The sequence below is a fragment of the Endocarpon pusillum genome, assembly GCF_000464535.1.
Source record: "Endocarpon pusillum Z07020 unplaced genomic scaffold C720841, whole genome shotgun sequence".
Classification (NCBI taxonomy): Eukaryota; Fungi; Ascomycota; class Eurotiomycetes; order Verrucariales; family Verrucariaceae; genus Endocarpon; species Endocarpon pusillum.
Window position 1 is genome coordinate 47,569 of NW_006913581.1, and position 21,474 is coordinate 69,042.

General features: G+C 51.9%; 7 protein-coding genes across 7 annotated transcripts; 3 read left to right on the top strand and 4 right to left on the bottom strand.

Moving 5' to 3' along the window:
- Positions 1 to 1,511: 1,511 nt before the first annotated feature.
- EPUS_08263 (uncharacterized protein) lies at positions 1,512 to 2,528 on the top strand (the record flags this gene model as incomplete). The annotated part of the gene is made up of 1 exon (XM_007788475.1): positions 1,512 to 2,528. The coding sequence occupies one exon, from the start codon at positions 1,512 to 1,514 to the stop codon at positions 2,526 to 2,528; it is 1,017 nt and encodes a 338-aa protein (XP_007786665.1).
- Positions 2,529 to 3,136: 608 nt separating this feature from the next.
- EPUS_08264 (uncharacterized protein) lies at positions 3,137 to 4,799 on the bottom strand (the record flags this gene model as incomplete). Its single annotated transcript, XM_007788476.1, has 3 exons — positions 3,137 to 4,398; positions 4,457 to 4,570; positions 4,640 to 4,799. The coding sequence occupies 3 exons, from the start codon at positions 4,797 to 4,799 to the stop codon at positions 3,137 to 3,139; spliced, it is 1,536 nt and encodes a 511-aa protein (XP_007786666.1).
- A 382-nt stretch (positions 4,800 to 5,181) lies between these two features.
- EPUS_08265 (Pre-mRNA-splicing factor) lies at positions 5,182 to 5,936 on the top strand (the record flags this gene model as incomplete). Its single annotated transcript, XM_007788477.1, has 2 exons — positions 5,182 to 5,532; positions 5,598 to 5,936. 2 exons carry the CDS (start codon positions 5,182 to 5,184, stop codon positions 5,934 to 5,936), a joined length of 690 nt encoding a protein of 229 aa, XP_007786667.1.
- Positions 5,937 to 6,065: 129 nt separating this feature from the next.
- Positions 6,066 to 7,576, bottom strand: EPUS_08266 (uncharacterized protein; the record flags this gene model as incomplete). Its single annotated transcript, XM_007788478.1, has 2 exons — positions 6,066 to 7,102; positions 7,162 to 7,576. The coding sequence occupies 2 exons, from the start codon at positions 7,574 to 7,576 to the stop codon at positions 6,066 to 6,068; spliced, it is 1,452 nt and encodes a 483-aa protein (XP_007786668.1).
- A 518-nt stretch (positions 7,577 to 8,094) lies between these two features.
- EPUS_08267 (uncharacterized protein) lies at positions 8,095 to 11,020 on the top strand (the record flags this gene model as incomplete). The annotated part of the gene is made up of 3 exons (XM_007788479.1): positions 8,095 to 8,153; positions 8,475 to 10,272; positions 10,412 to 11,020. 3 exons carry the CDS (start codon positions 8,095 to 8,097, stop codon positions 11,018 to 11,020), a joined length of 2,466 nt encoding a protein of 821 aa, XP_007786669.1.
- Positions 11,021 to 11,455: 435 nt separating this feature from the next.
- On the bottom strand, positions 11,456 to 14,944 carry EPUS_08268 (GTPase-activating protein; the record flags this gene model as incomplete). The annotated part of the gene is made up of 2 exons (XM_007788480.1): positions 11,456 to 14,869; positions 14,918 to 14,944. The coding sequence occupies 2 exons, from the start codon at positions 14,942 to 14,944 to the stop codon at positions 11,456 to 11,458; spliced, it is 3,441 nt and encodes a 1,146-aa protein (XP_007786670.1).
- Positions 14,945 to 15,470: 526 nt separating this feature from the next.
- EPUS_08269 (uncharacterized protein) lies at positions 15,471 to 20,940 on the bottom strand (the record flags this gene model as incomplete). The annotated part of the gene is made up of 2 exons (XM_007788481.1): positions 15,471 to 16,460; positions 16,510 to 20,940. The coding sequence occupies 2 exons, from the start codon at positions 20,938 to 20,940 to the stop codon at positions 15,471 to 15,473; spliced, it is 5,421 nt and encodes a 1,806-aa protein (XP_007786671.1).
- Positions 20,941 to 21,474: the final 534 nt, after the last annotated feature.

Below are 21,474 nucleotides of genomic sequence, written 5' to 3' on the forward strand. Positions count from 1 at the left end.
TAGCACCGAGAATCATCGCTGCAAAATCCAACCTTCTGGCAAAGTCCAAAAGTCGACCAAAAACGTGTACAATTTAGATTGGTTAGTCGCAAGGGCGTACTTACAGGTAATGTCGAATTATCCAAGCTTGAAAGTTCTCGAATATGCGGTAGGCGATGAAGAGGACGATCGAGATTGCGGCCGTATATTCCTTCAGCCCGGTCCTGACGTAGCGATGGAAAAGTAGTTTCCAATTCTCTGCTGTAGAAAAAGGAAAATGGCGACTAACATTGTGCCTGTCGCCCCAATTACTGCGTACAAGAGCGCAGCGAATGACAGAATGTCGTGGGCACGTTGCATTTCCTGGATAGCTTCGTGGAAATACATAATACTATTGAACAGGGAAAATATCTCCATGCTGAATATTGTCACGTACCGCATTGTCCAGTCATGAGCATTGATAACAGCCAGCAAGCAGTGCATGCAGCCAGCGTGTATCAGAGACCATGCCGTAAAAGGTAGAAATATGACATTAAATGAATGAACGCATAGATCGTAGATATTCTCGGCTAATACGGAAAAGGGAGCGGTCATACCCAAGATAGTAAGTGGCTGGATTGAACACAAGCAAAAGGTGAGACCGCAGAGTCCAGTGCTAAAACACGACCTCAATGGTTGTCTAGCTTTTCCCAGGCAAGACGTACGAGTCACTAGCTAAGGTGATACTAGGAAGGAGATTGGTGAAGAAAACAAAAACGGCAGAAGCAAATATCAATTGGTTGAAAAAATTACCCAGTCGGAGATATACCTGCACCTAAGATTTCGAATATCTTGCCGTAAAAGGAGGGAACGGCTTGAGAGGCCCGTCTGAAGCTACGGTACTTTTCAGTTTCTTTAGAGCCCGTGGTGTATGTTTGGATGGTGTGATGTTAGCCAGATGATCGTTTTCGGACGGGTCTTTATATCCTCTTCCACTTCCTCTCCTTCGAACGAAAGATCGGCGTCGTATTAAGGAAGGTATTGATCGCATAGAGGGCGGATGGAAAGCATTTATCAGAGACATGGTTAGATAGATCCGAGAAGATACTGCTTGCTAGACAATAGAGCCATCCGCTGGAGACAGAGATGCCCACAATATACCGTGGACAGCATGAGCTATCTCAGTTCGAACGAGTCCATGCAGCCTTCATTCAACATAATAATACGAGTGATATATTCACGCGTGGAGGAATCTTGACCAATTCCTGAACAATAAATGAGCGTCGTTGCAAAAGAACAAATTATCAGAGGTCATTGCCGAGGATCATCCGACACAGAGTGATAGAATGACAGAATGGATAGAAAGTACGTGGTGGACTTTGTTAGTCTGAGCCTCTCATCTAAAATGTCACATCCCCTGGCGTTGACGATTTGGGCTTGGTTGTTGGACCAAGTCCTTCCTTTGACTATTGAATTCAGGACTGGCAAAAGTTGTCAGCAATGACTTAGTAACAATCCAGCATGGTTTCGCCAAGTAGGAGTACAAGTCATCGATGGCGACCTTTGTCCCGCGAAGGGTGTATCCCCACCTCGACTCCATTCCTCGATCCTATTACCTCGGCCACCACGCCGCTGGCCTCACTAAGATGAAGAGCCTGATCAACCAAATCGACCTCGTCATTGAATGCCGCGACTATCGCACGCCCCTCGTATCCCGGAATCCTTTATTTGAGGAGACCTTGGGCGAGCGACCCCGGCTTATAGTCTACACAAAGCAAGATCTGGGGAGCACGTACACCGCCTTAGATCAGGCAAAAGAAGAGATCATTCGACAATGGGACCGGCCTTCCTCAGCGCTATTTGCCGATGTGAAGGATCGCAATGCTGTGAGACAAGTTTTACGGTTTGCGAAGGATCATGCTGCTTCGTCGAATCATCTCGTTGGATCGAGGATGATGGTGGTCGGGATGCCGAATGTGGGGAAGTCGTCCTTGCTCAATGCTCTGCGCAATGTGGGCTTGGGGCTCAAGAAGGCGGCGAGAACGGGAGATCAGCCTGGGATTACAAGGAAGATTGCTTCAGGGGTCAAGATCGTGGAGAAGGACAAGGAGAGTGAGGGCGTGTATCTTTTGGACACGCCAGGTGTTTTTGTGCCATACGTACCAGACGCGGAGAGCATGCTGAAATTAGCACTCTGTGGCAATGTCAAAGACACCGTTGTACCGCCTACCACTATTGCTGACTATCTCCTCTTTCACCTCAACTTGCGAGATCCCAGTTTCTATAGCATGTTTTCTGAGCCGTCGAATGACGTACATCAAGTCTTGGACAGATTGGCAAGGAAACAAGGTCGTCTGAAGAAGGGCGGTTTCCCAGATATGGAGGCTGCGGCACTTCAATTTATTCAGAGATGGCGTGCAGGAGGCATGGGAAGATTTATTCTGGATGAGGTGGCAGAAGATGCATTAGACAGGCGGAAAGATACACTCGAAGGTTTCGGCAGAAGCATGCATCAAGCGAGAAAGGCGTCCAAAGAAGCCCGGAGGCATGCTGCTCTAGAAGCTAACTGAGTGTTGTGGCGCTATACTTCATACTTTAGCAAGGCGCTGGGGCGTTGATTGCTTGGTTGAGTGTATATTCTTTTAAATTATCAAATAATTCTCGACTCTTCCAGGTGTCGTCACTCCAACTTTCCAACCTCGCCTCTTTGCCACTATCTAGTTGCAATCCTTGGTGTTCGCCGCAGAAGTGACCCTGCCTCTAACTTCTCGGTTGTTGCCGCTTTGTCTTCGAAACATTGCTGGTGGCGGTTGAAGTGCTGAGAAGCCGGCTCTCCCTTACTCTTGTATGTGACAATGGTTCGTAGATTCGCTAGCTGATCTTGGTTGTACGGCCAGCTGTATGGCTGGGAGGCACATATGGCCTTCGACTCCTTGTCCTCCGAAACCACAATGGCCTTATTCTGTCCAGATGCAGCAAAGCAGTTACAATCGGAAGAGAACTCTCCAGCAATGACCACTTTGTAAACAGCGGATAGAGAAGCTTCTAGGCCTCAAGAATCATTCCCGGCCCTTGCAGAGGCAACATGTTGAGTCTATTGTCCTCATATCGACGGAATTCTTACCACATTGATCATGGTGTGTCCATGCCAACTTGTGGCCAGATATTCAGCCGTCTCTCATCGAAACCTACTAAACGACAGCTCTTCTTGCTGCCTCTTCGAGACGAGGTGTAGTACTTCTTGTGCATAAAGGTCTTCCGGGCTCTTATTACCTCTCAAGACCTCTCGTTCATGCCGTTGTGCTTCCTCCTTAGTAACACACACCAACTCTCCAAGGCCGAGCCTGACAAAGATCTGGCCTTCTTTCTCCCAAGTGGGCTCAACTTGGTATCCGTCGCTTGGCCTCTCCCATCTCACCAGCGCCAGCCTGGTTGTCAACCCGCTTATAACGCTCTTCCCTCGAAAAACCTCCTCAATGAGGTAAGCCACGTCTTCGAGATTTAACGGAATTCTCAGGCCTAGCGGGATATTGCCGGTGATACTTTTGACTAGTTTGGCTTCCATAGTTTGTAATGCTGCGAGTATGCCTGCGTACAACTTTTCGCGGCTCTTATCACCCACTCGATACTCAAGAGGGTATCCGGCAACAGCGCAGATGACATGATTGGCAGCAGCATACCCGAACATTGCTGGCATGGTGCCAAGCACAGGTAATATCCTGACGCGGAAATCTGGGAGGATACCCAATTCACCCACCTGGCCCTTTGCGAACTCTTCTTCGCTAAGTGGTAGCAGTTCAGCCTTTCCCGGACCGGGCTTCTCGCTCGAAAATACAACTTGAATGCCCTCTTTGACGCCCAGAACCCTCAATCGTCGTCTTGTCGATCTTGATAAAGGGTCGTCAGTGCTGTTTGAGATGTCTCCTAGACATATTTTGGAAGGATCAGACTTGCACCCAGCACCCATGGAGGAAACCACCTTGATGTTGTGCTGATAGCAGTAAAGCAACAACGCGACTTTTGAGTCTATGTTGTCTATACAGTCGATCACGTAATCGGGCTTCCTCCTGTCCTCTCCTCCGTGCAACTCGTGGTTCCATTCACCAAGTAGCCTTGGAGCAGCTTCGACGCGAAAGAGTTCATTACGGCAATCAAACCTCACCCATGGCGAGACCAGTTCAAGCCTCTTCCGCACGCAATGCACTTTGGGTATCCCAACATCGGCAAGCGTTGCTACCGCATGTCGATTCAGAGATGAGAGCGTTACCTGATCAAAATCGATCAAGCGAATCATGGCTACGCCACTTCTTGCGAGTGCAGTCGTCGCATGAGATCCAACGCCGCCCAAGCCAACAACGATCACAAAAGACTGGCGAAGCTTATGCAGGCCCTCATCGGTGAGGAAGACACGATTACGTGCCAATTGCTCCATTATTAGTTCTAATTAGAGGGTAAAAGTTGTCAGTATGTCGTTGATAGCCAACACGCAACATCTTACCATCATCATAATCGCCTCTACGAGCGCGAGCAGCCAAAGCAGCGTTGCGCTCATCTTCCTTATTAGTCGATGTCCGCAAGGAAGCGCCGCCAAAATCGGTGAGCTTCAGAAGACCTGATCAGCAAAGTGTCTATGGCTGTCAAAACTTCGTTGTTCGAACCCTTTGAGATTGATCTTTGCCACTTAATGGCGGTATCGATGCTTTCAGGTCTCCCAGAGCCACATTACGCCTGAGGTTCTGAAGGCTGTATATTGTAGCCGCAGCAGCAAGGCCGCCAACGATTGCGGCTCCAACCAGTTGAGTCTGATGCGAGTAGTTTTGGGACCCAAGCCACTGTGACATATCCTCTCTTCCTTCGCCAATGGTAGAACAACAGAGCTTTGTTCTCTATTGTGAATTCATGATCGGGGAGGACTGGTCCACCGGGCAGTTCAAATGATCGACTTCAAGAGCACGAGGAATCGTGAATCGTGGTTCAGGAGGTCAATAGGTATTACAGTATATTCCACTAAGCCAAAAGGGGCAGTAAGGTGATTATGCTCCAGCTCCTTCGCCAAACTACTCAGTCATTTGCATTCTTTGCCACCACCACAAGACCATAGATCTAATCCTCAACCTCCCTTCCGGACTGTGCGTCACCCTCGCCAAGTCCACTTGGTTCCCATCTGAGATAGCCAGTCATCCCAACTCCACTCTATCCCCTACCCATCCACCTTCATCAACCATGGCGCGCAACTCGGAAAAAGCGCAATCAATGCTCTTCCGCTTCCGCGCCGCGCAAGCCGCCGAATCAGGCCTCTTCCTCCCCACCGCCGGCGCGCGGCGCCCCAAAGCACCCTCCACCATCTCTCAGATCCCCGTGTGCGAGAAATGGCGCGGCCAGATCCTCAAGGAGATCTCGCGCAAAATCACCAAGATCCAGGATGAGTCGTTGACCGACTTCCAGATCCGCGACGTCAACGACGAGATCAACAAGCTGATGAAGGAGAAGTGGGGGTGGGAGAGGCGGATCAGGGAGTTGGGCGGCCCGAATTACATGCGCGGCGGGGCGGTGGTGGATAATGAGGGGAGGGAGGTGCCCGGGGGTGGGAAGGGGTATCGGTATTTCGGGAGGGGGCGCGGGAGTTGCCCGGGGTGAAGGAGATGTTTGAACGGGCGGCGAAGAGGCATGTTCACGGGGAGGATTATGAGGAGAAGCCGAGGGCGGGTGGGGATCTGGCGAGGAGGAATGTCGATGCGGCTTACTTTGGCTATGGCCTTGATGAGGAGGATGGCACGTTGTTGAGGTATGAGAAAAAGAAGGAACGAGAGGCGATGGAGAGGGTGGCGGCTATCCCGGATGAGAGCGAGGATGACGGCTGGGAGCCTCTGCCAGGCGATGCTGGGGACGGGGTGGCATGGCGGCTCCCTACGATGGAAGAGGTACAGGAGGAACTGGTCGATAGGAGAAGGCGGAAGCTGTTGGACAAGATCGGTTGATCATCCAGTATCATCAATCTAAGCTGCTCATCATAACCGACAGATCTGCTTGCCTCATGGCTCGAGCGGTATCTACAAGAAGAAGGGTATATCCATCCGTCGAACAAACAATTATCAAATGGTACTCATTCAGCCATACCATCCCGTACCTTCCAGAACACCATCGTCGTACGCCTCCTCCTCTCGGTGAGGAATCAAACTCTTTTGAATGCCATGGCTCTCAATGATTTCTTCCCACACCTCGAAGTCCAGGGCAAAGACTGCCTGATTTCTCGACGATCCTTTGGCCTGCTGTTCTTCTCCAGGCTCCCGATCTGCGCAACCCAGTGTCGGCAAACCCCTTCCATCAAAGTTGAGACCGACACTACCTTCCTTGATCAGGAAGGAAATGTAAAACAAATTCTCCACGGTTTGCCCAAAGCTTTTTGGATTCACACAGAAGTCAAACAGGGGCACGCAGCCGTCGTCAGAGATGCCATGACTCAACATCATTTCCAGGGCTTCGTCTTCTGTCATATCTTCCCGTTCTGCTTGCTCTTTTTCGCACGCCTCCCAGCCTTTCGCCTGTGTGCGACCCAGAAGACGCTCAATTTCCTTGCATATCACAGTCAAGTTGGCAGTCTCCTGCTTTTCCAAATCTTCTTCCACCAGCTCCTGTGGCCGTGTGGCGTTGGCAGGGTTGGCGCGGACCTCTCGCGCTCTTCTCTGTGTTTGTTGTCGAGTCTTCTTCTGTACTGAAAGCGGTCCAAGGAGGAATCCGGAAACACAGGGACGAGCGTTGTGCGGAAAGCAGGCAAGCCGTCCTAGATGAGCCCAATTGAGTTGCTCATCATTCTCTTCGTCATCTTCGTCATCTGCGTCTCCCTGCCTCCGCCTCCGTTGCGATTGTGTTCCAGTTGCGCCCGCGCCCTGGTTATTGCCGCCGTCTGCCCGCCGCATGAACGATACACACTTGGTTACAAAGTCATCAACATCGATGCCAACAGAGGAGTCGCCCAGCGAGAGCTCGTTCGTTCGTTTGTAGGAGAGGTCAGCTGCTTGCACCAGTGTACGGGAGTCAATCGTCGCATCGGAAGTCTGTTTGACCGCTCTGAAGTACTCGTCTGCGCGATGTATGATGGTGACAAGGCCATTGGAGTCGGCTTTGAGAAGTTCGGATCGCGTATCTAGTTTGAATCAGCATACCAATAGTAGAATGGAGGCGGCCCCAAGGAAAGCAACGAACCATTCAGCTCTTTGTTGAGATCTCGCATGCCCTTCCGCACAGCTCTGCGCTCCTCTTCATCTTGATCGGGGTCATAGAAATCCTTGTCCACTCTCTCCTCTAGTTCGCGACGATGTCGCGCCTGGCTCGGTTGTGATTGAGCATCCTGCAGTTTTCTCTTCTTGCCTGAGATAGTAGAGCTCGAGCCCGAGCCCGAGCCCGAGGGTTGCATCGACATTCTGACAGATCCGCCTCTTCTTTTCTCGAGCCCAGCTTGCGTCTTTGAAGCGTGATGATTCTCTTTGTCGGAGGAAGCAGATGGCGCTGGTGAAGGTCGGATGGATGATTCTGAGGTCACACGACGCGCGGGCAGCGACGAAGTCTCTTCAAGTTGCTCGCTACCTTCTGGTGATGATGATTCCCGTAGTCGAGCCATTCCGAGCAACAGAAATCTGCAGAAAGGAGAGTTGTCCGGCAGTTGGAGATGCGGCGCATGCAGCCTAGGCTGGGATCTGACTTGTCTGCCCCGTTTGTGGGAAGGGAAATGATACAGACGGGGTAGTTCCAATATCTTTGCCTTGCTCTTCTGATTCGCCTTGTTGTCTTCTTCCCCGAAACAGCTTCATCTGCTTGATCTGTGACGCGACTCTGGCAAAGTCACTATTCCACACCCTGCTTATGTACCTAGTCCGCTTGTTTCACTTGTTCCACGCGTTGAATGTCAGACGCGCCAAGACTGACCACTGTTAAGTGCTACTAGTACTACTAGTAGTACTACGTAGTGGTACTACCGGCCTTCAATATTGCCCTTTCCAGTCATCTGGTCATCTACTACGAAGTACCACCAGTACCACCAGTACCACCAGTGCCACCAGTACCCGACCGAGTTGAGACTGAAGTACTGAAGTCTGATGCTTCGGACCCCGTAGAGACCTACAAGTGCGGGATGACCCGATGGATACTTACACATTTGCAACTTCTCGACAGATAGACTTTCCCGTCCATGTAAAAATGTAAGTAGTATCTGCTTCTTCGGCACTGGCCTATGTTCCTTAGCGACCCCAAAGATCAGCTTTCCACATTACTCTAGCGCTCAGTGCGGTCCATCATGAGGCATCGCATAGATTTCTCCAAAAGAAGAGTGATATCAGATAATACATTTCTCAAAAAGCTTTCTGGTCATGTTTCTCGTTTTATTTCGTCCTATCCAAACTGGCAAATGATTACATTCTCTTAAAAGATATAATAGTCTTGAACATCATCCACGCATCGTTTATGGTATTGGATGGCTGAAGCTATTTTGCATTAGGAAGACAGGCTGACGCCTAACTTAGAAACAACTTGGATGGAACTCCTACTTCCATTCCCCCTTCGATTCTTCTACAGCAACCGGAGCTCCGCCATCTGGGCTCAGTGCAGAATCCAAAGTCGTCAGATCTGTACGTGACAGTCCAGCTATGGGCCGACTCGAAGCCAATAGGCGTGCATATGCAAACGTCCTACAAATACTTTAAAAATAGCAGGGTATGGAATGAATGGCTTCGTCTTCCAGTTCTGATCAAGGATTGCCCCATTACTTCCCAACTAGCCATCACAATATGGGACGTTTCTCCAGCAGATAGCAATGTTGCAAGAGACCATTCAGTGCCCTTTGGTGGCACAACAGTTCCTCTGTTTGACAACGAGGGGACTCTTCAGAAAGGACGACAGAAATGCAAGGTGTACAGGAAGCGGCCTGCTGATGGCCTCGCATCCACCACAACACCTTCAACACCACCACCAAAAAGAAGGCGGAAGCAGAAGGACGCCTACCAACCCACTCCCGAAGAGCAGGAACTTGAACGGCTGGAGCAACTGTTCAAAAGGCATGAGATGAATGAAATGCCTCGTGTCGATTGGCTGGATAAGCTAGTCTTCAAAGCTGTGTACCAAAAGAGACAGGAGGCAGAAGAGGCAGCGCGAAAGCAGGCGGCCTCGAGAAGAGCAGTCAGACGGGAAAGGAAGGCGGAAAGAGATCAGATCTTGGCACAAACTGCACCAAACGGCCAGAAAGCAGACTTGTCAGACGACGAGGAGTCTGAAAGTGAAGGTGAGGACAAGGAACAATTCACACTCTACATTGAATTTCCGAGATGGGATTTTCCCATAGTATTCGAGGACTATGAGTACGAGCCACCCAAAGTTATCAGACAATTTCAAAGTATCCCAACCTCTACCAATCCTGGTCCGAGGTCCGCTCCAGAAGTGCAACTTGGACCGGGTATTGCAGGAGCAAATGGGTTCGAGGAAGATGAAGCCAGTCGCGTCATTCGAATCTATGACCCAGAGCAGTTTCAACGTGATAATCCCTGCGAAATCAAACATCGAAGGTTGATACGAAGCGATCGGAATGGTTACATGGACCGAGACTTGAAACCAAACGCAAAACTACGCGATGAGCTGAACGAGATCATATCTTATGGACCCACTCAAGACCTGAATCCAGAAGAGAAGGACGTTGTATGGAAGTTCCGACATCATCTTAGCAAGGACAAAAGAGCTCTCACCAAGTTTGTCAAAGCAACAAATTGGCAAGATCCAAATGAAATCCGGCAGGCCATCGATCTCATCCCCTACTGGGCAGAGATTGACGTGGACGCTGCATTGGAGCTGCTTGGGCCGACATTTGACAATCCGGTGGTCAGAGCATATGCAGTGGATAGACTGAGGAAAGCGGACGACGAAGAGCTTCTCCTATACCTCCTGCAGCTCGTACAAGCTCTTAAATTCGAGAAGTACGAAGCCGAAGAAGAAGGTATCCCAGACTCGTCCCTGGCAAGATTTCTCATCGATCGAGCGACCCGCAATTTTGTTCTGGGTAACTATCTCCATTGGTATTTGATGGTCGAATGTGATGAGAAAAGTCCAGACGTCAATATGACCCACCGGAAACTCTTCGCCCGTGTCGAGTACTACTTCATGTTATCTCTCGAACGGAACGGTCCTGAACAACGCAGAACCCTTCTTCGTCAAGGCGAGCTCATCGCCATCCTAGACAAGATAGCCAAAGATATCCGCTTTGGCCGCGACAACCGCATCTACAAGATCGAACGGCTCAAGAAATACCTCGCCGACCCCAAAAACGACCTGATCGTAATCGAGCCAGCTCTCCCCGCTCCCCCTCGACCCGACAATCCTAATCACAGGCCTCCATCCAGAAGAATCCAACGTCTTCAAATCCTCCCTCTCCCCGCTCCTCCTCACCTTCCGCACCCCCTCCACGCCTACGAAGAAATACCCCATCATCTTCAAAACCGGCGACGACCTGCGTCAAGACCAACTGGTCATCCAAATCATCACCCTCATGGACCGGCTCCTCCAGATCGAAAACCTCGACCTAAAACTAACCCCCTACCGCATCCTCGCCACCGCCGCCTCAGCAGGAGCCGTTCAATTCATCCCCTCGACCTCCCTCTCCGCCATCAGCGCCAAACACCGCGGCAGCATCCTCGGCTACCTGCGCACCCACAACCCCGACACGTCCGCCCCGCTCGGGATCCGCAAGGAGGTGATGGACACGTACATCAAATCCTGCGCCGGCTACTGCGTCATCACCTACATCCTCGGCGTCGGGGACCGGCACCTGGAGAACCTGCTGCTCAGCCCGACCGGGCACTTCTTCCACATCGCCCTCGGCTTCATCCTCGGCCGCGACCCCAAGCCCTTCGCGCCGCTCATCAAGATCGCCAAGGAGATGGTCGAGGGCCTCGGCGGCGCCGCCAGCCCGCACTACGCCCAGTTCCAGCAGTACTGCTTCACCGCCTACATGACGCTGCGCAAGAGCAGCAGTCTGGTGCTCAACCTGTTCAGCCTGATGGTGCGCAGTTCGGTGCCGGATTGAGACGGATGGGGCAGAGGTCGCCAAGGTCAGGGAGCGCTTCCATCTCGAGTTGTCCGAGGAGGAGGCCGGCAGGGTGCTGGAACAGGTCATCGCTGATAGCGTCTCGGCCGTCTTTGGCGTCGTCATTGATCGCCTGCATGAGTTTGTGCAGGGGTGGAGGGCCTGAGGCTGGCTAGTTAGCTATGCGAGATATATAAGATTTGCGCTGATGTGGTGTTTTCTGGGAGCCATAGAATTCAAAAAAACATGCAAAAACCTTTGTCTGATTAGTATATATATACACGATGCTGCTCCCCTCCTCCAACGCCGCGGTGCATGTCTGGGGAAGTCAGTCATCCGACAGCTTTCCCACCTCCCCTATACGCCCTCCCCTGCTGACGAGTATACGCTTAACGCTCAAACGCCACAATTTCTGATATCCAACAAATTACCCGCTCACTGCGCCATCTGCTCACCTCCCAACTTCATCTCTCCACCCATCAAATCCGGCTGCAAAGTCGCCGCGGTATCGCTCCTCATCGTCTTGATGCTCGCCACCTCGGCACCCTCCAGGAGATCCTGATCGCGTCTCGCCGGCGCCTTCTCGTCAAACTCGTCGTCTTCATCCTCCTCCTCCCGTCGGTGGGCGAGATTGTTGTTGTTGTTGTTATTGTTCCGATCGTGATCGCGCTGTGCTTCATCCATCCTCTTGCGCATCTCGGCCGCCATCCTCATGCCATCGTTGACGATGTTGTCGAGCACGCCTCTGAGACCGCGGCTGCCGGGCTCGACCACCCCGCCTGCCCGGCCGACGTGGACGAAGCCTTCCTTGTCGGTTGAGCTGCCGGTCATGAGGTTTTTGACCGGCGTGCCCAGGCTGGTGAAGGTGGTGAGAGAGCTGGCTGCGTTGAGGTTCGGCGCGTCGGAGAGGTGGAAGGATTGGGGGAAGAAGGATTCGAAGAACTGCTCGAGCAGTTCGTCGGCGAGGATGACCATCCGGAAGGTGGGTAGGGTGATGTGGAGGGGATTTTCGGGGTCAAGGGCAAGGTTGTGTGATGCGGCACGGGTTTCTGAATGTGAGCTGCCATTATTAGAGTTAGATGCCTGAACTGTCGGTCGTGCGGTCAATGGAGGCGAGCATGATGGTGTAGGATCACGGAGAGGGTCCGAAGAGACAGGAACTGGGGACACAACAGTTTGGGGAACTGGACGTTTCGAGTTTGCACGCGTTTCGAGGAATTCAAGAAGATCATCTTCGTCCTCGTCCTCGTCCTCGTCCCCAATGGCGAATCTGTCTACCCTTTGTTCTACTTCTTGAGTGAGAGTCGAGGTGTTCTCCTTGTGATTGGCAGGGTGATCAGGGTCGGCATACTCAAAGCATCGTCGTATAAACGCACTGACACTGCCGAGAAAGCGCTCACTTGTGCTGAGCTTCGTGGTATCTCTTTTGGCGTCGGGCTCGGTCGCTGACGCCAGCTGATCCACTGCATTGGACGAGTCGCTTGGAGTCAGCGTTCCCTCAAACCCCCTTCGAGAGAGAAAAAGAAGTGCTTCTGACATGCTCAAAATTCCTTCCCGGTCGACTCTGTCGTTGCCTTGATCATCAAAGAGGTTGAAAAAGTAGCTGATCGTTGCCATTATATCTCCGGTGCCTTTTAATCTGGCAAGTCCATTGACTACATTCTGGAGGGAGAGTCCTCCCTGCTTGCTTTCGTCCCAATGCCTGAAGAGACGATGCATGAAGTCATGGTCTGCGGGCTCTGCATTGTCATTCCATGCCGAAGCAGACTTGCGCCGCTGCCGCTGGGTGGAATTGAGCTGATCTGCCCTCACTGGGGAGGCAGGTGAATCAGATACAGCCCATTTGGCGGTCTTGGCCAAGAAGTTCCGGAAGTCGGTGTAGTCCATGATTGAAGGTGAGGGACCCATGCCAACTCTGCCAGGTCGGTTGTCGTTCTCCTGCGAGACCATTGGGTTGGCCGACAGGAATTTGGGCCGAAGCTTTTGTCTTTCCTTCCTCTTCTGTTCGTCGTCTGCTGCCTTGTCTTTTGCTTGCCGCTCGTATAAGATCTCATAGAAGCGATCATACACCGCACCAAGGTCCTTTACCGCTAATTTCTTGCTTTCGGGCCCCAGGTTTCGTATCGAAGTCCGTTTCGCAAAGCTTTCGATGTTCTCCAGCACGGCATCCTTGTGCTTGGCCCTCTGCTCGGCCACGCTGGCGTGCGTCACAGCAGCAAATTCCTTGAAAGCCACGACCATTAACTCTTGAAACCGCGTGATTGCTCGAAGCTTCTCATTCTCTGATTTCGGGTGAGCGGATTCGTCAAGGCGTGAAAAGTAAGACTTCAGAATGGAGATAAATGATCCGTCATCGCTAACATCCAAGAGCTCCTCTCCATTGATCCTGAGAATTGCAAGACCGATCTGGAAGAGAACTTTCGGACCTTCGAGGAAGAAGACGTCCAAGACTCGAAAGGCAAAGACAAGGGGCATAGAGTTGATGTACAAGGATAAGAACCAAGGAAGCGAGACGACCGAAAGCTGCACATCAGACTTGACCAGATGGTCCCATAGAACAGGCATTGTTTTCTCGACCAGCGATTCGAAGACTTTCTGATCCAGCAGCGTGCCGTACATCGTGATAGAGTAGTAGCCGGGGAGGAGCCGATCGCACAGCACAGACAAGACAAAGAATGCTTGTGTTTCCGACAGATAGATTAGAAGAGCTGCCACCACTATATTCATGGCCTGGCAATAGCCGACCTCTTCGTTGATCCAGCTGTAAGCTGTGAGAACCCGCCTCAGCCTTCCGATGCCTTCTTCACTCTGGAAACCCGGGTATTCTGGTAAACTTCGATTCAGATCCTTCTCTATCTCCTCGATAGCCAGGGAGTCCTTTCCAGAGTGCTTGGATAGAGTCTCGGCGTACAAATTTGGACTTCTCATCCGTATGTAAAGGCTCCCAGAAGAGATCTCCCATATTTCGCCGCGCAATCGGTTGGGTAGCCCTACGCGAATCAACTTATGAAAGGTAGGCTGCCGCACCAGAGTCGCATTGCGCCCGTTCTCCCTGAAGTATTCGCCCCACAACCTCATCTTACTCCTATCCCGAAGCTTTCTCGCATCTCCAGGGTACCGAAACAACATTCCTAATCCAGCGTCAGGTGGCTCTCTCCTGTGTGCGTCTTCCTTTTCATTGCCTCGACTTGGACCCAGGAGGCGTTCGAGCAGGTATTCAGAGTAGCAGTGGGAGACCACGGTTCGTAGACTTTCGACTTCTTTGGTACCTTCCCTCAAACCCTTCTTCAGGCCGTCACAGAATCTCTCGCAAGCGTGTTGGCTGCCATCAAGGTGTATCACGAGCTTTTGAGGGGGTACCGTCGGTGTATCCTTGCCACTAGATGGAATAAGCATCCCGTTCCATGTTGTCAATGCAAGAGAGAAGACGTGACTCTGACTCTTCATTCTCTCCACACGCCTGATAGCGCAGAGTGGTAAGGTAAAGCCATTTCCTGCTGGTCCAGTCCCATGCGTCTGTCCCGTAAAGCTGCTGGAGGCGCTGAAACTCGAATTGGGAAGAAAGCTGGTCCGCTGCGTAGAGAAGCAAAGAAAGCTCTCGCTCAGGTGAAGCTCTCCCGCGTACTTTGTTCCATTCTCTTTGGACTCGAAAGATGGCTCTGTAGATATCGTGTGTGCAGCAGGAATAAATAGTTCTGCGCTGATTTCATGGAGGGGGGATTGCGAGTCAGGAAGGCGAAATTGGTGGCGGAAAAGGACTGATTTCGAGGGGTTGCGTTCCGTGGTCGGCGAGAGGACCGTGACAGAGGGATCTATCAGTGATTGCGCCTTCTGAACAAGAGTATTGAACTGGAACATCGTGGTAGACCCTCAGGCGGAGTACGGGTGTCTGCCCACAGGAGCTTGCTGGAGCCCGCTGTCCATGGAAATTGCCATACACCGGTCAAAAGTTAACGACCCAGAAACGAAGATTGAGGGGAAGGAAACCAGATAAGCACAGCATCTCGGACCCGCCAGGTTCAAGGCTGAGACCTAACGTAGCTGGCGATACACCTGAAGCTGGGGCGCCTTGGCGGCAACAAGAGATTGAAGTTGGGGGAGACTCGTGACCAATCCTTTGTTGTATTTCTACACAGTACTCTCAAGCATGAGGCTATCCATTCACTAAGTACCTTCTCTTGGTAAGAAGACATCCCGCAGAAGACTCCCTTTCAGATAGAACTAGTAGCAGGTCTCATTGCTGTTCCAATAACGACGACGGCAGGTTTAACAGCAAATGTTGACAAGCCACAATGCATTACTTATCGCTCATAGTAGACCAGAGACTTGCATATGCTCGACCCAGAGAGTACTTCCCAACGCTGTTGCATCTCCAATCGATCGCCCGCCCGATTGATCGCCGTGCGCGCCAAGTTAAATAGAGAAGATGAAAAGATGACCATCTGCAAACCTATTCCCTAGTGCCCTCGTTCTCGATCAGCTCCACCACGACCATGCTCCGCTCCTGTTCAGGGTGTTGCATGCTGATCTTGACAGTCCTAGGGCCGGCCCCATAGCCTTGCAGACCAAGACCATTCACACCTCCACCAAGTCCCCCACCTGGAGAGCGGATGGTGTTGCTGCCTCCGCCGTCGTCGAGCATCTTGATGTCTTTCCCCGCAATCACCTGCTTCATTCTGCCGTTCATGGCATTCCTAATCTCAACAAAATCGTTGTCGAAAAGGATCAGATGCTGGCCGTACAGGCATGCTGAAGTTGCCCTTCCCACAAACTCCATGACCACACCGCGCGAAACGTCACCATGCTTGTTGACGTAGACTGCGCACTCTTCAAACGCAACAAGAAACTCGGCCTCGCTCAAGCGAAACATACCTAGTGGCTTTAGGTCCTTGATACGGCTCGCGATCGAGCTCAGATGAGGCTGCGCCTCGGGTTGTTCACTTTGCAGATTGGGGACACTCCAGGGGTGCTTTTTGTCGAGAGTCAAGACTTCCACGCCTCTAGCCGTTGACACGGCTAAGCTTGAATGGAAGAGGTTGATGCCATAGCACTCGGCAGGAATGTAGAACTCGTCAAACTCACGGAAGAAATCTGTGTGCCCTCGGCGCGCCGGAGTCGGCAGGAAGCGAGAGCGAGTACTCGTGGCCTTTTGCAGGATAGGCTCTAAAACTTTGAAGGTAGAAGAAATCCCGTCTCGTTTCTTGTAAAAGACGAGTGCTCGGTCCTTCATGCGCCCAGTGGCAAAGAAGCCGACGTCTTTGCTTCCCGAAAGTTTCTGAGGTGCCTTCCTGGCAGATGCATCGTTAGGTGGAGGTGCAGTGCCTGATGGTGGGCACACTGCGTCGAGGTGATATGCAATAAGAGACTTGTCTGAGATCAGAAGAAAGAGGTTGAATTCTTCAAATACAGCCACTTGTGTTACGCGTGACATTTGGATAGCCTGCATTTCACTTAGCGGGAACACCCTGTGAGCGAGGTTCATAACTTACCCTTGACCAGCCTCGAGGATTGTCATACTCAGAGAAATACACGCCGTAATCCGTTCCTATCGCACACATCAACCTTCCAGGTGGGTGGTTAAAGGCGGTTGCGCAGTTTACTGTTGCTCTGCACACAGGTCCTGGCCGACTGTGGCCCTCGTACTTCTTCTCGACCTCTTTAATAGCTCGGTCAAGGGGCGTGCCTCTAATAGTAGTTGGACGATATATTCCAGCCAGCGAATCATAGCCGAACGCAGTATCTGCGAGAACTCTAAGTCGGAACGGCTCCGCATTTTGTTCCAAGAGTGCTTCCGCATGACGCGTTTTAGCCGAGACGATGGCTTCGCACCACTCTGTACGATTCGCTTGAGACGGGGCATACAAGGTGTACACCTCGGTTTTGCCCAGGTGCTTGATCCGGAAGGGATACATGATCTTGTCGTCCTTGGTGTTTGACTCGAGAACGGTTGTGGTGACCATGCTCTTGTGAATGCTGTTGCTGTCCTTTGTAGACGAGCCGCTAGTAGTGACTACGGTAGCAGGCGCAGATCCACCGCTCATAGTCGAAGTCGTTCTTGCTAGTCTCGGATCAGTAGCTGCCCTCGGGGCTCCAGCTATTGTACTGATACCGCCGATGCTCTTCACAGAACCTTTGGTTACAGGATCATCATTCGAGCTTTCCAGCACGATCAAGTCCATTGGGATGGGAACTTTCGAAACGTCGTAATGTTCGTACTTTGCTCCTCCAGCGGAATCCCTTCCGACTACGGCTTTGGCAAGCACAAGGTAATGATCGAAAAGCAATGCGTGAGTGTCGACCCACTGAAAGCCTTTCCCACCAGCCCGCAGCAGATCTCCCCGACGGATGAGCTCTCGTCCAAGATGATCCAGATTGAGAAGGACCTCCTTCTCCATATTTCGTCTTAATCGTAGCTTATCTTTCAGCTCTAAAAGTTCCATTTTCTTCTCCATCTCCTGCACCTTTATGTCGCATTCGAATGTAACCGCCTTTATCTCGTCTATGGCGTACTGAAGATTTAATTTTTCTTCCGTGTCCTTGGTAGTGCTCTTAAGCACTGTCGACAAGAGCAGACCATAACGTTGCAATCTCGTGATTGGTGATTTCAGATATGTGTCCCATGCAAGGCGATTCGACCTCTTGTCTTCTCGAGCCTGGTCTAGAAATTGCTTGAAAAGAATGTTCCGACTAGCTTCTTTCCTTACTAGGAAATCAGCGTGTGGGAAGCCAGCAGCATATTCAATGTAGATTGACTTGGCCTTCCGGATCCACTCCCTGAAGAGGTCGCTGAATCCAATGATCCACGGCCCTTGATCCCTCTGACGATACTTGAGTTGAGCGAGCAGGTAATCCTCATTGACCTTTTTCACTTGGTCGATCTGACCAAAGACCTCTCGACAAAAGCTGGTCAGTCGTCTTGCTTGGATGACCGGTGGTTGCGAGTGTATCAAAGAATCCCGGTAAAGGATCCTTACGATATCCAAACTTCCAATATACGACATTTCAGTTGTGACAATCTCGTGGAGTACGTTTTGGCGCTCAATCTCCCTTTTGTCCCGAGCAGAAAGATATTCTTTGCTCAACTGGTAGAATGTCGCCCAGTCGTCAGACGTTTTCTCAGACTCCATGGGAAGACTTAAATCGACTTTTCTCAACGTTCTCATGCAGTGGTAGGAGTAGCATTTGCCTTTCATCTCTGGCTCGTGGAGTTTACAGGAATAACACCCCTTCTTCGTCAACTGAAACAGGACGCCACTCACAGTTCCGGCTCCGAATTTGACCCATTCTTCTTCCTTGACGAGGGCACCAGCCGACAGCATTTCCGTCACCACCCGATCACCCAGGGATTCGGCATCTGTCATGTTCATGGTGGGGACTGCAAACAAAAAGAGTGCTATGATTGCTTGTACAAGTGCTTGCTCCTTCAGGTCAGTTTCTTCTTCAGCCAGGTCTCGGATCCACCCAACAATCGAGCTCAAGGCCCATGGTTCCTCACATCTCTTGTACTGCTCCTTGGTCAATTTTGCGGGGTTAAACCCCCTGCGAGGTATCGCAGGCAAATCCAACCCAACGCTGCTGGCCGGCCCGCTGGTCTCGTATATCTCCGAGCCAGGCCTACTTCCAAGCTGTTGCTTAAGAAGCTTTGCACGATCGGCGTCCGTTTTCGAACGAATAGGTTGCTCGATTCGGGGTGCGCTGCGGGCGCTAGCAAGCGAGGTAGACCGAGGGACTTGGGAAGGGTTCAGGTAAGACTGTACGTAGCTGTTTGGGGCGGTAGGAAAGGGCCGTCCGTTGGCATCGTAGCGTGAGCTCTGCATGGAGGGAAATGTCCCCGCTGGTATCAAATGAGGAATTCTTCCAGGGTCGGAAGCGGACGGAGCAGGCGGCAATGGCCGTGGTGGGCTCATTCCAGGAAAGAAGAAGAGGTCTGGCATGCTATCCTTTGAAGGGCTTAGGCTTCCTGATGTTTGGCCTGTTTCTGAATCTACCATAGTCGCTTCGTCACCATCCTCGAAACTCAGCCGGCGCGGATGGGGACTGGGCTCTGTAAGCCCTCCTGTTCCACCAGTGTCTACTCGGGCCGTGTCCATGTGCCTGAATGGTGGGAATGGATGAATAGCATCTTGGGCGGGTATGGAATCGTAGCCACTTGTCTGAGAGCTTCGCCCATCACTCGACCGTCCCGAGCTGCGAAGGGAATCCATGCGAGGATTTGATCGTTGGTAAGGGTCTACCTGCGGCATTGCGGCCGCGGCGGCATAGTGAGATTGCGGTTCATCACCATATGACATGGGCGCTCCATAACCTCCTCCGACCAAGCCCATGTCCACGTTGGCGTAGTCACTGTCGCTGCTGACATCCTGAGGTAGTAGCTGCGATCTTGATCCACGAGGTGAGTCATGCCTGCTGAAAAGTGATGTGCTACCGCTTCTACGCCGCGCCTCTTCAGCGGCTTCCTGTTCTTCTGCCGCTTGCATCGCAGCAAGTCCAGCAGCAGCTTCTGCATCGCTTTCGTCGCTGAACCCAGCATAGTTAGTGTGCTGTCCACCAATCGATGCGGTCCCACCGTTGATATGCGTTGGTCTTTCGTCAGGCGACACTGCAAGTCGGGGAGATGTCGACGTTGGAGTCCCGTGCTCCGTTTGCTCATTGATTGTATTCTGAGAGCTTGGCTGGAAGTTCCGAGCACTCCGCCCTGTTGGCCTTGTACCGCTGCTTCCTTGCTGGATTGCATCGTCCACTTCCCGCATCAAGTCATCGTATCCCAAGCCGTCTTGACTCTGCGTATACGGACCTCGTATACCATTTAGATCTCCAAAGTAATCATGCCCCAAAGTTGACTGTGCCGGAGGTCCTGGTAAAGGTCTATCTTGAGGATGGCGACCGACGGTTCCAGCTCGATGGGGCAGGACAGGTGGTGGGTGCTGATTGCTCGGCGAAGGCCATGAAGACTGCGGGGAAGGTGGCTGAGCAACAGCGTTAGGACTGATTCGACTTGCTAACGATGAAGCTCGTCCCTGGTATGAGGGGTGGGTCTGCGATTCGGAGTGCTCCGGTTGTGGCTGTTGCCCTGCTGGGATATTGTATCGCTCCGAGACGTAGGAGGCACCATGCACGTAAGGTCTAGGTTGCTCAGAATGTGCATATTCGGTCAGATAGGGGTCGTGCGGAGGTGGAGGCGGGGGTGGAGGCGAATATGGCGCGGTCTGCGCTGATAAGGGTGACGCAGGGTTCGAGTTATATGTCGGTTCCTGGTATTGACCTCCCCGGTAGTTGTCGAGAGATGTGGTGTAAGGGTTATACTGGTGTTCATTGTGATGAGGTGGAGGAGGTGGAACGGGCGGCTGGCCTGATATATAACCTGGTGTCTGGCTTTCATGACTTGCAGGTTGATCTAGATAATAGCTCGGACCAGGTTGCGTAGTGTGGGGTTGGTATGCAGCCGGGTTGTACGCCTGATATGTTGGTGAAGTGTAAGATGTTGGCGGACTACCATGCACCTGGAGAGGATAATGTGATTGTGATTGTGATTGAGGGTATTGTGAGGGATTATAAGGGGATGGGTTTATGGCGGAGGAGACTCCTTGGTATTGGCTCTGGTAGGGAGCTAGAGGATTGACAATCGAAGAGGTTCGCATTGGTAATGATGCCTCGTCACTTGCTTGGGGGTACCGCCCTTGATTGTATGTGCGCCCGTATGCTGTGTACGCTCCTCCGCCTCGTGCAGCAGATCCTTGATTGTCCTGCAGATGCGCTTCATGAAGGGACGCCCCACCGGCTCCAGCATTGGAGCCCGACGTGCGCCCCAGGTGCTCTTGATATTCTGGGTGTGGTGCATGGCTTGAGTATTGGTGCCGGGGGGATTGTGGTTTTTCATTCGGAAGGCCAAAGTAATTTTGGCCATTGGGATAGCTCGACATGCTCGGCGCTGGGGAGCTTCTTTCTTCGTCACTGGACCTGGAACATAAGCTGCTGTTGGAGAACGGAGAGGGTGCGGCTGTCTCTATTCGCGCATATCGAATCTGCCGTCACACGCCCTGTCTTGCGCTCAGCTAATCACCAAGTCCTTGTCTTCAGGCTTGCTGCGTTCGTCCCATGTCCGCTATCTAGGATGGAGATCAGTTGACTATGCTGACGGAGTCTCCATGAAACAAGCGCCAGATTGAGCGTCAAAGAGCTTCAGTGGGTGCTGTCGGAAGCTTTCGTTGTAGGGTCGGGGTTATGAGGTGATCACAAGATGGAGATTGTGGCAGCTCGAGGGTTGGGATAGCCCAGCCCACGCTTCTTTGACCCGAAAAGACTCCCTCACACCTTACCTTAATTATTACAGCACCGGAAGAAGCCGCCCATAAGGCTGCGCTAGTTGCGTGACGTTGAAACAAGACCCTACTCGGTGCCGCCGAAAAGTGCGTCCTAGCGCCAAATTGAAGCTGTATATCTTTCCTAATCGGGTA